The 17042-nt window shown below is 42.1% G+C and overlaps 1 protein-coding gene across 4 annotated transcripts in view; it reads left to right on the top strand.

Annotated features, from left to right (window-relative positions):
- The window catches only part of AHCTF1 (AT-hook containing transcription factor 1), a 72669-nt gene that overhangs the window by 23454 nt on the left and 32173 nt on the right, over nt 1-17042 (top strand). For 3 of the 4 annotated variants that reach the window (XM_029934869.1, XM_029934873.1, XM_029934871.1), the window contains exons 7-17: nt 2106-2190; nt 3982-4120; nt 5515-5647; nt 5732-5913; nt 6611-6672; nt 7526-7654; nt 10629-10719; nt 11961-12050; nt 14141-14299; nt 14922-15026; nt 15931-16024. In XM_029934869.1, coding sequence (XP_029790729.1) covers nt 2106-2190; nt 3982-4120; nt 5515-5647; nt 5732-5913; nt 6611-6672; nt 7526-7654; nt 10629-10719; nt 11961-12050; nt 14141-14299; nt 14922-15026; nt 15931-16024 — 1269 coding nt within the window. The remainder of the gene's footprint in view (nt 1-2105; nt 2191-3981; nt 4121-5514; nt 5648-5731; nt 5914-6610; nt 6673-7525; nt 7655-10628; nt 10720-11960; nt 12051-14140; nt 14300-14921; nt 15027-15930; nt 16025-17042) is intronic. The other variant, XM_029934870.1, reaches the window with a different exon arrangement.

Below are 17042 nucleotides of genomic sequence, written 5' to 3'. Positions count from 1 at the left end.
CTCACAGACCGCTCTTTGTGTCCCTACAGACCCCAGGTCAGGAATCCTGCTTTAAGTCACTCTTAGGCTCATCTCTCATTTCACAAAGGTTTGTGATTTGACAAAGGCTCTTTTTCGATCCCCTGGTCATGGACTTTGCCAGCACCTTATTGGTAGTATAAGTAGGTGAAAAAAAGTCTAAAAAGTCTAAATCAGAAAGATGGATGGCGTGGTCCTTCCCTTTCACCACCGGAGTGATTATTGAAACAGGATAGAAGAGGGAAGAAGAGAATCCCCGCAGAGTGACTGCACCACCACAGGGTTACACGGGCACGGGTCCCCGTCCTCGCCACAGTGCTCATTGGTTATAATAAAAGCCACATCAATTTTGTAATATGGAAAAGTGAATGGAAAAACTATCTGGTGTCCCTTCAATGGTGGTTGTATGCAGTTTTTCCTGTTTAATATTTGGTCTTTTTGAGGTTGTTTGTCTTTGTTTCATGTCCATGTGTTTGTTCATTCGATGTAATTATCGAGCATCGAGTGTGGGCTAGTGACAGTCGGAGATATGTTGCAATGCATAACCAGTAAATCTCTGTTTTCTTGGCTGCTGTATTTCAGTGAGTGTGTTTCATGGGTATATCAGTGCACATATTTAATTTAATTTCAGGTAGTGATGCTAAGACCAGAAAAGTAAAGCTGGTGGAGGAGATACGGAATGTGTGATGTAGGGAACTGCTATTGTAGATCACGTAGTTAGGGAGCCGTGACTGAAGTCTGATGGGCCAGGGCTGCAGGAGAGCCATGGGAGGATCTGGAGGAAAGATGGCAAAGGCCTTAGAAAAATGTCCAAAGGAAAAGCAGCAAGAGCAGTGAAGGGTAGAATGCAGAGCAATCGTGGTTGAGGTTGAAAAGTAGAACTGGTCTGTAGAGGGCCCTGGAGGTCGGGGGAATGTGAGTGTTGAGTTTGGTCTGGCTCTACCAGCCCAGTGAAATCATTTCTGGTGGCGCGGTCTATCTAAGCATGCGTATTTGTTCAAAACTCCTCTGGTGATGCTATGAATAAGCAACCTAGCCCAGAGTGAGAATAGCTAGAGAAGAGAAGAGAGCCGGGAAACCTTCTGCACTCAAGAGATGACCGAAGTTTGGGAAGCAGGGGGCAGAACGGCCAGCAGAGTACCGAGGGTAGTGTAGTGTGGGGACCGTGAAGACACGGTGGTATCTGTAGAAGCCAAGTAAAGTTGGTGTTGTAAGAAAGATCAGCCAGAGAGGCTAAGAATTCAAATTCAGACAGTATGGGAATGTGTGCTCTTAGTACTGTGTGCTGTGCTGGAGCCGTGCACAGTGACCCGCTGTCTGCTTTCTGTCTGTGCTGCATAGCCCATGTGCGGGGGACAGGGCAGTCCCTCACAGGCTGGAGGAGGACACCAGGCAAGAGGAGCAGAGGACGTGCTGGCCCCTACCACGGGCTTTCTGTACTTGCCACGGGATAGTTCTATTTCCATCCAGTGGCCGGATCTTTGGCCTCGTGCACCCAGCTGCAAAGGAAGCTGGGAAATGTAGCCGCTATATGCTTCACGAACACGTCCCTGTGAAAGAAGGGCAGGAGGATTGTTGGGTAAACAGCTATTGTCTCTGCCACATTAACGGGTCACCTAATGGTTGCAAATAGCATCAGCTTAAGCCAATTAGAATCAGTTAAAAATAAAAATCAGGCGCATGGGTGGCTCAGTCGGTTAAGTGTGCGGGTCGTGATCTTACAGTTGAGGAATTCGAGCCCCACATCAGCTCTGTGCTGACAGCTCGAAGCCTGGAGCCTGCTTCGGATTCTGTGTCTCCCTCTCTCTCTGCTCCTCTGCCACTCACTCACTCCTCCCCCGCTCATGCTCTCTCTCAGAAGTAAATAAAGATGAAAAAAATAAATAAAAATAAAATCGGTTATGGTTTTGAAGGACTGCATTTTGTGAAAATGACCAAATAAAAGTAAGTTCTTCACATTGACCTTAGTTTTGTCCTGTGCACTCAGTTGTATATCGGACAATAACAAACAGATGCTTAATGTATCAATATCATATTTGGTGTTTCTTCTCAACTAATCTGGTGTTTTGTTTTTTTTTTTTTTCCAGTGAAGGAGATGTTTTGAGTTTACATTTACTTCAGCTGGCCTTTGGTGACAGAAAGTGTTTGGCATCAGGACGAATCTTATATGAGGTAAATGGGACTCGGGATACGGGTTCATTATTACCATTTTGTCATTGTTTGCCTTTGTTAGTCTTTGTCTTAAAATAGTAACATATTGAAGAGTTATTCTTCTATTCAAGTGAATAACGTACTCAGAATATCATGACAAAAGTGTTAGACAAGGGGTCCGAAGCCCAGCTGTCTCACCGCAGCAGCACCCTTCACCTCCCCAGGGGCCATCCTCCTCTAAGACCCATCTTGTGACCTAATCGGTGCCCAAGAGAACAGCTCCACGTACTAGAGCAAGAACTCTAATATCAAGCAGTAAGCCATGGGGTGACTCTATCAATAGTCTTAGGGTGCCGGGCTGGGTCGGTTAGTAGAGTACAGGACTCCTGATCTCGAGGTTGTGGGTTCAAGCCCCACGTTGGGTATAGAGATTACTTCAAAATAAAATCTTAAAGAACTAAATAAAAATTTAAAAACATGTTTATTTAAGAGAGGGAGAAGGAGCGAGTGAGGAGAGGACGGATGGAGAGAGGGGGACGCAGGATCCAAAGTGGGCTCTGTGCTGATAGCAGCCAGCCTGATGCAGGGCTCAAACCCATAAACTGTGAGACCGTGACCTGACCTGAAGTCGGACGCTCAACCGACTTAGCCACCCAGGCGCCCCAAAATTAAAAAAAAATTTTTTTAATGATCTTGCCACGTAACAATTGTAAAAGCAGGTAAATGCATTAGCCTCTCAGATGGCCGTCCTCACAGCTGGAGTCGTGAGGAAGAAGTGTGCACTGACGGCCGTGCAGGCCGCCCTCACCCCCGCTTCTGGAGAACAGGCTTTCGGAGCCTAGTGTTTGCGGACATGTGGATGGGCTTTAAAGAAATTCACAAAGTCTCTGAATTATGTGTGACATTTTTATGATTAATGGGGAGATTTCTGGGGAGAAAAATTTTCTTAATATATTTTTATTTATTTTTGAGAGACAGAGGCAGCATGAGCAAGGGAGGGCCAGAGAGAGAGGGAGACACAGAATCTGAAGACAGGCTCCAGGCTCTGAGCTAGCTGTCAGCACAGAGCCCAACACGGGGCTCGAACCCACGAACCATGAGATCATGACCCGAGCTGAAGCCGGACACTAAACCGACTGAGCCACCCAGGCCTCTGGGGAGAAAGTTTTCATACCTTTTCTTAGAAAGAGTCTTAGAGAGATTGATGAGCAAACACAAATTTTAAGAGCTGCTCCTCTAGAGCAAGAATGTCACTGAGAACACAGGGACATGTTTGCTGGCCTGGAATATATCTGTGTGTAATTTTTGTGGTTAGTCCAGTTTACACTCCAGAGTGCAAGGTTCCCATGTTTGATAACAGCTTTAGAAGATTTGTTGGTAACTGTTTTCGAGAGAGTTAAATTTTGCCTTTTGTGTCTTATGCTATATAAAATCTTAGAGCTCTCTTAAGTGATTTGTTCTTTTTATTCTTTAACTATTTTGTGTTTCCTTTGTATTGTGTGAAAAATCTTTAAATTTGACGAATACTTATTTTTTATATATTTGTTTTTTAAAGTTTATCCTGAGAAAGAGTGGGAGGGGGAGAGAGAGAGGGAGAAAGAATGAATCCCAAGCAGACTCTGCACTGTCAGCACAGAGCCTGATGTGGGACTCGACCTCACAAACCATGAGATCATGACCTGAGTCAAACCAGGAGTCTGACAGTTCACCGACTGAGCCCCCCAGACACCCCAGATTGGAAGAACATTTCTTTTTTTTGAATGACTTTTTGCTTAGAATTCTGTTAAGATTTGTGTACATTTTCTCTTTCAGGGCTTAGAGTACTGTGAAGAAAGATACACACTGGACCTCACCGGTGGCATGTTTCCTCTGAGGGGACAGACTAGCAACACCAAACTGTTGGGATGCCAGAGCATAGAGAAATTTCGATATCATGGTGACAGGGAGGAAGGTATGAATGAAGGTTGATTAAAAAAGGCTCTTAGTATGTATCATGTGGAATGCTGGATTTCAAGATTTATCTTGGCTTGAGATTTATAAGATCCTGCTGTTTAGAGTTCATACTCCTGGCAGTGAATAAACTGGGATACTAACTATGGAATTTGTGTAGGTTTGTATGAGACCTGAGTGTTTCTTACTCTCCACATTGCTATGCGGAACTCAAGAATGGAGTAGATGAAGAGACCCTTAATGAAGGGTGTTTTGTATTTTGTATTTGTATTTGTATTTTGATCCAGTTCTCTATGAACAGACAGAAATGGTCTCTAGGTCTGAACAGGCTGTGAATGTTTCCCTCTGTGTCGTTTTGAGACATGGTGGCAGACCTGCCTTGGTTGCCTTTAATTTTTCTGCTTCCTATCATATCATCCCTTCTTCCTGGTCAACAGGCCTTGCTTAGTCACCATCGCAGAGAGTTTAGAATCCAGGATGGGTTCCCATCCCAGCTGTGTCACTAGTTGTGACCTTTGACAAAGTATGTAACATTTCTGAGCCTCGCTTCCCCCATCCGTGAGTGGACTGATGCAGTTGTACCTTCTACAGAAGGCAGTCGTGTGGATTAAGTGGGACCATGGGTGGGTCCGTTCTGTCCTAGAATGGGTACCAGGGCCCTGGTGGTGTTGGTGTTCTAAGTGGGGTTCATCCTCACGGTCAATGCATGCGTCCTGATTGTGTCCTCTGTTCAGGTCCCATGTCTGTAGGTGGTTCATTCATCAACATCCACTAAAAATGCCCCAAACAGAACTCTCCTCACACTCCACATCTTCTCATCATCCAAGCCCCTCTTCTGTTTTGTTTTTCCCATTCGTTGGGTCTCGGACGTTTACATCCTTCTCCCCTGTTGAATGTCTCTCACTTTGTTTCTGTCTTTCCATTCCCCAGCCACTGTCTAAGTGCTTGTCTTCCCACCTTTACCATATGGCTGGCTCAGTCCTGCTCACTAGGATTCCTCTGAAGAGTTCAGCCCTGGGCCTGTGCTGTCCATCGTAGGTGTTGGTGTTCTCTGGTGCTAACTGGGCTCCATTGTTGGGACAGTGTTCATGTGAATCATTTCCTGCTCTCTTCCGCTGCTGTGTCGACGTTACCAAAGTATTAAGTAGAAATCAGCCAGGACAGATCTTTTCTGATGCATACTTCGTGATAAAATCTTCTTGAAATAGGAAAACAGTTAAGTTACAAGGGAATGTAACTCTTCTTACAGAATGAGCGATAGAAGTGTGCTTTGATCCATCAAATAGGAATGGAAACTTCTTAATTCATGAGAACATGTTGCTGAAATTTTATTTTGGGTAATTTTACTTTGCAATGATTTATTCCATTTTTCAAAATTACGTTCTTTTCTTTTAGCGCTGTCTCCTGACACCAGTGTTTCAGTGTTTACCTGGCAGGTGAATGTATATGGACAAGGAAAGCCTTCTGTGTATTTGGGTCTTTTTGACATAAATCGTTGGTATCATGCACAAATGCCAGATTCATTAAGGTATGATTTCTCTCTCTTTCTCATTCTGCTATTTGTATGTGTAGCAGCTTGGTGCCTGAATAATTTTGTAAAACTTTCTTTTAGACCAGGAGAGTATCTGCATAATTGCCCTTACTTTGCATTGTGGTCACTGGACTCTGTCGTGAGTAAGACGTCCCCACAGCACATCTTGGATGTGCTGGTGCACGAGAGAAGCTTGAGCCGAGGACTGCCTCCTTCGTTTCCACCTCCCGAGCAGTTGTTTAGCCCAAGCTCTTACAATTTTGGTGTGTATTTCCTTAACATGACCTTTCAAGGAAAATACCATGTATCCGCGTGTTTGTGCATAGTGTGTGTGTGTGTGTGTGTGTGTGTGTGTGTGTGTGTGTAGTACGGGTGTGCATATACATATCTTACATATATGTGTGTAGTTTGCATATGTATATAATTACTGGCTCATGTCTCATTACCGTTAATTAACATATGGGTAGCTTAGGAATTGATTTGATACATACATGAGAGATTTAATACTAAGATGCTTTGTAAAGAAAGTATCACTATTTTGAATTGGATACAAAAGGTGACTATTACTTATGACAAAGCTGGGTATCTTGCTAGGATAGAAGCGCCTGGAAAAATTATTCTACTTTATTGGTTTTTTAAAGTTTGTTTATTTTGTGAGAGCATGCATGTGCAAGCAAGGGAGGGGCAGAGAGAGGGAGAGAGAGAATCCCAGGCAGGCTCCATGCTGCTAAGAGCCCGGCATGGTGCTGGATTCCACGGACCATGAGATTGTGACCTGAGCCAAAATCAAGAGTCATACACTTTACCAACTGAGTCACCCAGGCGCCCCTGTTTTAAAACTTGTCGTATGCAGCGTTTTTGTTACCTTGCCTAGCAGTCTTCTTGTCAGGAGAAATTATGTTGTATTAGTTCCCTCTAAAATGTAATGTGTAAGCGGATTTTTGTTTCATTTTTTTTTAGATGCCACTTGTTTATTAAACTCAGGAATTGTGCATATAACTTGTAATGGCTTTCACAAGGAGGTATGTAGCAACCAGCGCTGTGGACAGTGTGTTTAATTGGGCTGAAGTCAGGTCATGGATATAAATTTCACTTAGCGTTAGTTCTATAAACTGTTGTTTCAGCTCAAATGGTAGGTTCTGCTAGGTTTGTGATGTTGGCGGCTAGTGGCCTTAGTTACGGATGACAGCCTACCTGAAGAGGCCTGTTTTAGCAGCTTTGTGTGACTGTTAGCTGCTTGGACCCTAAGAAGAGCGAAGAGGGTCAATGCCTTAACCACACCCCTTTTAGTCCATCCCCCTCAATCTCCCTCTTTCTTCTCGGGAAGCTTATGAATAAATGAAGTGACGCCAAAAAGGTACCTAGGAGGTGCCTGGCACAGAGTGGGTGGTGACTAATGTTGAAAACTACTTTTCCAGGAAAGCATAAAATGGCAGATTTTTAAATTGATAATCAGCTAGATGTATGTGAATGCCATATTTATACTTGATATTAGATCTCTTTTACGTTAGATCCAGAAGAATAAACTGCTGGGGGTGGTAAAGGGGGCGTGGGGGGGGTCTGTCCATTAAGATCTTTCACCAAGCCTGTCAGCTTTAAGGAAGGTTAATAGGGTTACTCTTCATAAAAACAGAAAATGACCTAAAGTACCCTTCTCAGTAATGTTCTTTATAACTAATAAGCACTGGTTTAGCTCAAGAACCTATAAACCCTTTTCCTTGCCAGAAGTGTAAAAATGGAGTCTTTTGCAATTTCTGTTAAGTATCTTTTAGTTTTATTCAAAATGTTAAGTGGAAAATAGGATGATGAGTTTATTAGTTATTCTTAAATTTGATTAAGTTGTGTTTTTTGATGTTTATTAATTGATCTTTACAGACTTTGACTTTTTTAAAGAAATCCGGACCATCTCTCAGTGAATTCATCCCCGATGGCTATAATCGATGTCTTATGGCTGGCCTTCTGTCACCGAGACTCGTTGATATTCATCCTTCCAACTTAACTCAGGTGAGGGGATTTCTAACCGTGGTTTATTTTGGGTCATAGATTATTAGCTTCCTATTACAGTAAAAATCCGTGAGGTAATTTCGGCAAAGGTGGGTCAGGGAACGTCACGCTCACTCCGTGTGATCAGTAGCTGCCGTCTGGGTGTGGCCTACACCGCACACTCGCAGGACTCATCAGGCCGTGACTCGGCACCGGCTTCACGTAGCCACATAGGAAGACACAGGCCAGGAGGCCCCTGTGGTGGCCTCAGCCTTGTCCGGAGCGGAAGCTGTTAAAACCGACCGGGGTCCATTTTCCAGCTGCTGTGGGAACCGCACAGGTGCAAGAGTTGGGGTTGAAACTGCCTTTCGCTGCCAAGCGCTCCAACTTGGTGACAGCAGAGTCGTCCTCCAGGACCGGGCGTGCCGAGTGCTCCATTCAACCTGTTTACTCCAGGACACTTAATACTGATTATTTTTTTCTAATTAGGTGTTGTTAAATTTAGTTAAGGCAATAATATCTTATGACTTTGACTCAGAAATAATTACATATAATTCAGCCATGTGTGGATAAAACAGTATTTAGTGTTTTCTGTGATTGATTATTTTAAACCTGGTATTCCAACTCATTTGGGATTTTGTTTGCAATTATATAAATAATCCATGAATACTTTGAATTTAGAAGCTTGGCTAAAGTGTACGGAGGTCCGTCAATATTGACATTTTGTTGTCCGATCCTAGAACAGGCCAGATGACACTGTTCTTCAGTGATGCGTACGTAGAGGTAAAACAAAAAGAAAAGCAAGAGAATGTTTCCTTCAGAAGGCGGGGGAGATGGTAGGGGTGGGTGGGACTTGCTTCTGACCCGGGAGGAGCAGGCAGAAGCTTCCAGGGGGCCGGCAGTAGTCTCTGTCCAGACCCGGGTTATGGTCTGGGCGTCTGCTTTGTAATCATCTGCTGGTTTGTGTATGTGGTATGTGGACTTCTTGACGTGTAGACTTGTTTCACTTATCTCTTTATCTTTCTATATACATGAGAAGGATGATGTGTATGCAATTTCATATTATTATTTGCTGGTCATTATTAATTACATATTTATAGATTTTACCCCTTTTTTTTTACTGGATTATCTATAGAAATTCTTTATGAAATACATATTTCCCCTTTTGTCAGAAATTTTATAGATATTTCTCCTTCTGATTTCTTCTGGATTGTCTTACGGTATCTTTTGGTACATAAAAATTAATATTTTTGTGGTCAAATGTGTTTCATAGCTCTGGCTTAAAAATATCTTCCTAACTCAAATATTTCTTTAACATTGAAAGCTTAATTCATCTTTGTGTTTCAGATCAGTTTGAAGGTTGATTTTTTTTTTTCTCTTTCCCAGATGATGTTTAGTCTAGTGGTTTTGTACCACTTATAAAACAGAAAAGAGAGTATGCTTTTTCTGTGCTATTGAAATACCATGTTTATTTGATTTTGTATGTCTGCATGTACTGGGTTTTGTTTCTGGGTTTTAATTTTGTCCTGTTAATCTCTTCTCTTTCAATGCCATTTTAATATACTGCTTTAATATTTGCTAATGCAGTCCTTTTTTATCTGTAATTTTTGGTCAATTCATTGACTTTTTTTATTATAAGATGATTTTTTCTAGCATCTTTGTGGGAATTCTTTTTGGAAATTTATTATATTCACATACTACATTTGGACAGAATTGACATTTTTTCAGATCCAAGTCTAAATGGGGCATCTTTCCACTTATCCACGGTTTGTTTTACATCTGTCAGCAAGAGTTTATGGTTATTTTCTTACGGATTTCTGTTTTTATCCAGAAGTGTTCTGTAGTTTTGCTCGTTGTGAGTAGAATGTTTTTCCTCTATTCATTTTTAAATGGTTTTTGCTAGCACATAAAAATGCAATTGTTTTTTTGTATATTCACTTAACATCTATTTAACCAAATTAGAATCTCTTAGATTTTCAAGGTACGCAGTCGGCAGCAAATATAGGCTTCTTTTCTTTTCCCATTTCTGTTTATTTTCGCATAGTGTTTGGTAGAACCTCCACAAACTGGAAAAGTAATGGTACCAGCAGACACGCTTGTTTTGTCCCTGATCATGACGTAAATGCTTTAGTGAGCGTCCTTTTAGAATTGTGCTTTTCTTCATTTGGATGAACCTTTATCATATTGTAGCCTTCTAATCCTGTTAACTCATCTGTCTATTCATGCAATTCTTTGTAAAAGAATGAATGAATGACACTTATAGATTTCTTTGATATTAAATGTGACTTAGCAATATTTTAAGTATCAGATTTATTAAGACATAACTCCTATACTGTAGGTCACCCGTTTACAGTGGCTAATTCAATGGTTTTGAATAAATTCCTGAAATTGTGCGCCCGACCTCACATTCAGTTTTAGAACATTATTGCCTCCACAAAGACCCCCATACTCCTTCCTTCCCCTCCACCCCCCAGCCTTTGATAATTATTGATATGCTTTCTGTCTTGATAGACTGACTTACTCTAGGAATCTCCCATTTGTATGAATTTCAGGTTCACTGTGTGGTAGCACACCCCAGGACCTCGTTCTGTTTGATGTGTACACAAGAGTGTGCTGCGTTTTGTCTATCCATTCGTTAGTCTGTGGGCATTTGGCTTGGTTTCAGTTTGGCACTATTACAAATAACATCTCATGGATACTTGTGGTGTGGGCGTATGTCTTCATTTCTCTTGGGTGTGGAAGTGCCGGGTTGTGAGGTGACTCGGTATTTACGAGTGTTTCCCAGAGTGCCTTTACCATTTTAGGTTCCCACCATCAAGTGTGTGAGGATTGCAGGGAGTCCCCGTCACCACCAGTGCCGCTCGTGTCTGGCTTCTGGCTCATAGCCATCTGGCGAGATGGATGTTTTAAGCCTTTCTACGTTAGTAGTCTTACTGAGCTTGCTGTCTCTGAGTCTGTCATCCTGTCTTTTTCTTTTTTTTAATGTGTGGTTTAGGAAGAACAGTTAGAAGCTATATTGTCAGCAGCAATCCATACGAGTTCCCTGGGACTTCTGACTGGATGTATCAAAAAGTGGATAGCAGAAGGTAAGATTTTAGCTTTTAACAAAGAATAATTTTTGTATTTAAAGATTTTTTAATTAGTCATTGGGGGGGGAGTTAGTTAAGCTTTATTTTGAGATAAATGTAGGTTGACATTGGAGCTGTAAGACTTTATGTAGACATCCCGGGTCCCCTTTCCCCACCGCCTTCCCCGGCCAGGCCCGGGAGCCCTCCAGCACAGCATCTCCATCAGTTCCCCCACGGTGCCCGCCTCCCCCGTCCCTAACCCCGGGCAGCCACCAGTCTGTCCTTTCAGAAATGTTCATAGGGGCGCCTGGGCGGCTCAATCAGTTAAGCATCTGACTTCGGCCCAGGTCACCATCTCATAGTCTATGGGCTCGAGCCCCGCATCGGGCTCTGTGCTGAGACCGCTCGGAGCCTGGAGCCTGCTTCCGATGCTGTGTCTCCTTCCCTCTCCCTGCTAGTGCTGTTTCTCTCTCTCAAAAATAAGCAAACATTTTTTTTAAGTTTATAAATACAATGTATAGTATGTACACGTTGGGGAACTTGCACAGGACGTAGACTTCGACGCCGACTCTTCTCACTCAGCAAAATTCTCTGGAATTCACCCCGGTTGGGCATATCCTCCTCTGTACAAACACATAACTCCACACACACATTACTTTCGTTCTGAATCGTTTGAGAATAAGTTGAGGACATCAGGTTTCTTTACTTGGAAGTAACATTTCAGTTTTATTTCCAAGAACACGAACTTTCATGATCAAACCACTCGGTGCTTCTAAAAATCAGGAAAACATCGATACATGCTATTACCTGATCTCCAGACCTTCCTGGAGTCTTATTAATCATACCAGTAATGTCCTTGTCGCATTTATAGGGGTAGGGCATCCAGAATATACTTTGTGTTTAGTTTTTATGTCTTTTAAATTTCTCTTAATCTTGTATGATTCCTAGGTCTTTTTGTCTTTGAAGAAATTGATGTTTTTGAAAAAACATAAGCCTATTATTTTGTAGACAGCCTTTCAATGTATATTTGTTACTATTTCCTCAGGATTAGATTCAGATTGTACATTTTTCACAGCAGCACTACATGAAATGATGCGCTCCTTGCTGCGTTTCAGGAGGGCCCAGTACCCATTTGTCTGTTACTGTTGAACTTAACATTGCTCGCTTGATTAGGTGGTGGCTCTCTTCCCCCCGAAGTTACTGATTTCTTGTTTGTAATTAATAATTCTTTATTTTTCTCATTCGTATTTACAAATAAGAACAACCAAATTCGGCTGCTAATCTGCGCTTTGTTCTGGAATGGACCTGGAATAAAGTGATTTTCACAAAAGAGGAATTTGACAGACTATGTAAGTATTATATTACAACGTTAACTTCAGTGTATGTTTTAAGTACATAACAACTTTTAATCATTTTGAAGTTGGGAGCTCTCTAAAGAACTGTCAGAAGGAAACCATTTCCTTTTAAATTATTTTTGTTTGATTTTTAAAGATTTTATCTTGATGGTGCCTGGGTGGCTCAGTTGGTTGAGCTTCCAACTCTTGATTTCGGCTCAGATCCTGATCCCAGGATTGTGGAATCGAGCCCTGTGTCAGGCTCCGCAGCGAGCACGGAGCCTGCTTAGGATTCCCTCCCTCCCTCCCTCTCTGCCTCTCCCCCTCTCCCTCTCCCCGTCTCCCACTTTCCCTCTCCCTCTCCCCTCTCCCACTTTCATGCACTCTCTCTCTAAAATAAAAGTTTTTTGAAAATTAATTTTGAAAATTAAAACATATTTTATTTTTAATTTCTACACCCAGCATGATGTTCAAACTCATAACCTCAGGATCAAGAGTCACATGCTCCACCACTGAGCCGGCCAGGTGCCCCGACAAAATTCTTTCTTGAGCAAGATTTTGCAATACATTGTTAAACTGGCAACATGTTACTATGTGTATGATACCAAGTTTCGGGATTATATCTTATTTTTGATCTTAGGAGATTGATTTCTAGAACATGCTGATAGTGGAGTTAGAATAGGCCAGTTAACCTCAGAAGCTCCTCTCTTTACTCGTTTTCTATTGAAAATATTTATGACTATAAAGAGGCTGAAAAGGAGAGCAAAACACTCCTCCTCTGTCTTCTACGAACAGATGTTTTTATCAGTCACTCAAAGTCCTTTTTCTTAACAGTTTTGCTTACTTCTTGTACACTTTGGTTCGTCAGGTGTCCTTGAATAATAAACACCATTATGCCTAATTAGAGCAAAAATAATGTTAAATATGTGGTTGCCCTTTACGTGGAAGTAAAATTTAAGCTTTAGATGCATAGTTTTCATTACTCTTATCATCGTGTCCATGATGAATGAACAAATGGACTTTCTGAGTAAATTATTCTTGGAGAATTTTTAAGTTTGGAGGAAAATATGGGGTTTACAGGGCATACTTAATGAAATTATAAACACACAGTAGTTTTAAATACTTTGGTAATTACTTAGTATAGTTGATGTGAGGGACAAACACCCAATAATTCAGAGTCAGGGTAAAAATGTATCTTTTATTTTTTTTGAGAGGAAAATATTTTCAGGACTGGTTATAGTTATATAACTCATGTAAAAAAAAGAAAAATTTGAAGTCATTTCACAAATTGTATGCTTTTATTATACGTAGAGTATAATGTGGTCCTTCAGGCTTGAACTTGGTAACTCAGCCATTATTGCTGCCTTGAACTTCCATTATTGGTTAATGAAGTTTATTACAAAACCTAAATGTAACTAAAGTACAAAGCATAATGTTTTAAATGTATTAGAAGGAGAACATGTCATTTGAGGAAGGATTTTTAATTAAGATATTTGTTTTGTGGTTTAATTTTCCATTAAATATTAATGAGACTAAGTGTTACCTATAAAAGATATAACCAGTAGCAACTAAAATACCCATTTTTCCCCCTGACAAATGAATTTATAAACTCAGTCTTGAGTTAGAAATGAAAGGACGACCAAATCTAAAAGGAAGTGTAACAAGCATGCAATTTTCTTGTAGTGAAGTCTTTCTCTGAGTCTTCATTTTAGTGTCTCGCTTTTGAAGCCCGGGGGTGGAGGAAGTGCTCTTGTCCAATACCCCTCACAAAACAACACTGCACATGAGAGATCCGCCCTGAGAGATTGATTTGGAGGAGAAGCATTTGATGAACTAATGTCTAGAGAATCTGAAGGTGACTCAAGATCACCTTCCTCTGTTAACATAGTGCTTCTCTCGTTCTGCCTCGTAAAAATAGTAATGTGCCTTCGTCCCTTCTGGGGTTCTTGAGGTAATTGTCCATCTCAGCCTTGTGTTTCGCAAATCTCAGAATGCGTGGACCGAGTCTGTGGTTAATCGGAGTTTGAGAAATCTTGCACTTGTTGTGACTTTAATGAATTCCTGTTTATAGTGTCAGAACGAATCTTGTATTTTCTCCTTGGAAGGTGCACCGCTGTTCGATGGCTCATGTCGCTTCATCGATCCGCAGACCATCCAGTCTCTCAGGCAGTGCTGTTTGCTTCTTAGCAACCTTAATTCCGTCTTAAACTGTTTCACGAGGGAGGCCCAAGACATCACTGAGAGAGGTGTGCACTTCGTCTGCGGTAAATGAGTCTGTATTTCAGCTTCACCTCCTGGCTTCGAGCAGCCGCCCCTCCAGGGCTCAGACGCATCCTTGTGCCAAGGCGTTTGCTCTTGCGTTTGTCTTCTCATGAAACTACAGACTGTTAAGCAGTGTGCCAGGAACCCCTGCTTAAATAAGCCTGCGACACTGGAGGGTGAAACTTTCTCCCTGTCGACGTGGAGGACATACAGTAGTTTAGAATTCTTAAATTTCTCAATTTTATTCACAAAAGTCATTGCAAATTTAGGTCTCTGTTTTGCCATTTAAACAAACAATAGCCAATTTCGTTTAAAGGCCTCGTTTGAACAGCCTACGTTAGTATTACCGTATTAGTTTGTACTAACGTCTAGATTTGGCTTCTGAAACTAGGTAAAGGGTAACATAGCTGAGGTGGAAGCAGATTTCCCAAAAATGCCTACTTCAAAGTTACTTATTTTACCATTTTGGAGATTGCTTGTTCAAGCCAGGGGTGTTCAAAAATACACATATCCTGTTAAAAATCACCCAATAATTAGCTTTTGAGAACCGCCGAGTGTCTTGAGTTTTCATCTGTGGTCGACAAAGTGCAAGTTGCACACCTGGTGTTTGGCCCTCCTCCACAGGCCTGATGGACCTCCACAGGAAGTGCCTGGTGACCCGCCTCATCTGCCGCTACACACAGGTGGTGCTGTGGTTCTGTCGCTCTGGGCTGCTGCCAGAGGGCTCAGGTAACAGGCTCCCGTGTCCCTCGGACAGCCGTGGACGTATTCTTAAGTCGTTATGTGGTGGTTCTGAGGGGTCAGATTTCCTTTCCTCCACCCCCTCACTTTGGTTTTCTCCTGTTCTTACCTCCTCACGTTCTTTCGTTCTTTCGCACTTTGTGTCTTGGAGCCTTGCCCCGTGCCGCTCCCAGACGTTCCATATGTCGTTCGTTCCATGTGTCATTCATTGGGCTGAATGACACAAAACATGGCTCTGAACGAGGGGTCGGCAATATCACCAGCTATGATGGTGGGTTTTCTAAGCCAATTTACTGATCTTTTTCTCCTTATGAGTTCTCTCCATAATGGTTATTAACCAGTATTATTTGCCGTCTATTGAATACCTCCTTTTATCTAGTGATTTATGCCAGTGCCAAGAATTGGAGAATTGGACTTTAGCCATGTTTGTTTAGAGCATTTCTAAAGCCCCTAACTTCCTGCATGTCCAGGACACACATTAGATTCTGTTTAGAAGTGTGTCTGTCCTGTGCATAATCGCTGCTGATCTTACCCTTCCCTTATGCTCTTTGATTTTTACTTAACTGGTCAACATTGCTGGCTTTCATATGATCATTTGTGATTAAGGGGGTGGAATCATTTTCTAGAATAGCTTTTCCAGAGTTTTAAGCCAGCACCCTTGTGTTTACAGACTATCACAAGAGACTTTATCTTCTTGTTTGTGGATCTGCTAATAAATTTACTTACTACTTATTTAATCTATTAAAGTAAATTTAGTACTTACATTTAGGAAACCTGCAGATTAAACAACTTCATACGATTTTAGTGAAATGTGAATGTGCATAGCCTTAAGTATCGTTGGGATGTTTTGGAAATCTTACCAACCTTTTCCCGACCCATAACCCATGTCTAGATGATGCCATGCCCCTGCCCCGCTTGTGCTACAACTACCCCGTCATCCAGAACTACTACACGAGCCGTCGACAGAAGTGTGAGCGTCTGTCCAGGTACGGTATGTTTGGAACCTTCCAGAGCATTTTAGGAATCCCTTTTGTAAGAAGTCATTGCTTTCTCAGAACAGAATTCATCACGCTACAGAGGCTAAAACTCGTGGAATTCTTAAGTACGGTGACAGATTTGTTGTTATTTTAGTTGTAATGTCTGTCTGTCAGCCTTGACCTAAGGGCTACCGCCTTTACTCTGTAACTTGTGTGTAGCCACTCAGTATTTCCTAATCTAAAGTAGTTCCCACGGTTGGTTTATCAGAGGACACTCTTAAAGTAGGCATGCATTTTTCCTGAGAATTCATATCCAGATAAAGACTAGAAGCTCCGAGTCCTCAAAATAGCATAAAACATACCACCAGTCAGGCGTGTCCCATTCTTTCCATTAATAGCTGCAGTTTGATGCATCACCTACTTTTTTCTGTTTTTATTTTCTTTATTTTGCTTTGAAAATACATGACTAATTAGCCTCACTGGTTCCTTTGAAATAACCAAGTAGAAGCCTCGATTCTACCTCCAGACTGAGCACCTTCTTCCTCCAGCTGGCATGGCTTGTTGGTAGCACAGCCCTTAGCCTTGGCCGAGCTGGCTCGCCCAGGTGCTGGGCTTGAGGTCACGGGCACCCAGAGAGCAGTGCCTAGAAGGTAGTCCCATCTGGCATTTTGGCGTGTGGCCAGTGTGGAGTCCAGTGCTTTGGAAGAACTAAGAGTCTTAGAGACTGAGACTTATTAGACATATTTGAAAATTCTAGATCTGTTACTTCCAGTGTGTGTGTGAGCTGGTTTGCTAAGCTTTCTGATCCTATTTGTCACAAACGTTACACCATCTGTGTGGCTGGAGACTGAGCAGCGGGTGCCCCGCCCCCAGGGAGCAGGGCTAGTAGAGGAGGGGACAGGGGCATGTCTGCCTCTCGCCTCGCCGGCGCTCGGTGACACAGTGCTGAAGGGACCACTGGGGCCAGAGCCCCCTGTGTGGTGAAACTCAAGTCCTAGCTCTTTGACTCTGAACTGAGGCACGTTTT

This window comes from Suricata suricatta, chromosome 3, assembly GCF_006229205.1.
Source record: "Suricata suricatta isolate VVHF042 chromosome 3, meerkat_22Aug2017_6uvM2_HiC, whole genome shotgun sequence".
In the NCBI taxonomy this organism is placed as follows: domain Eukaryota; kingdom Metazoa; phylum Chordata; class Mammalia; order Carnivora; family Herpestidae; genus Suricata; species Suricata suricatta.
This window is presented reverse-complemented; position numbering and strand designations above follow the sequence as displayed.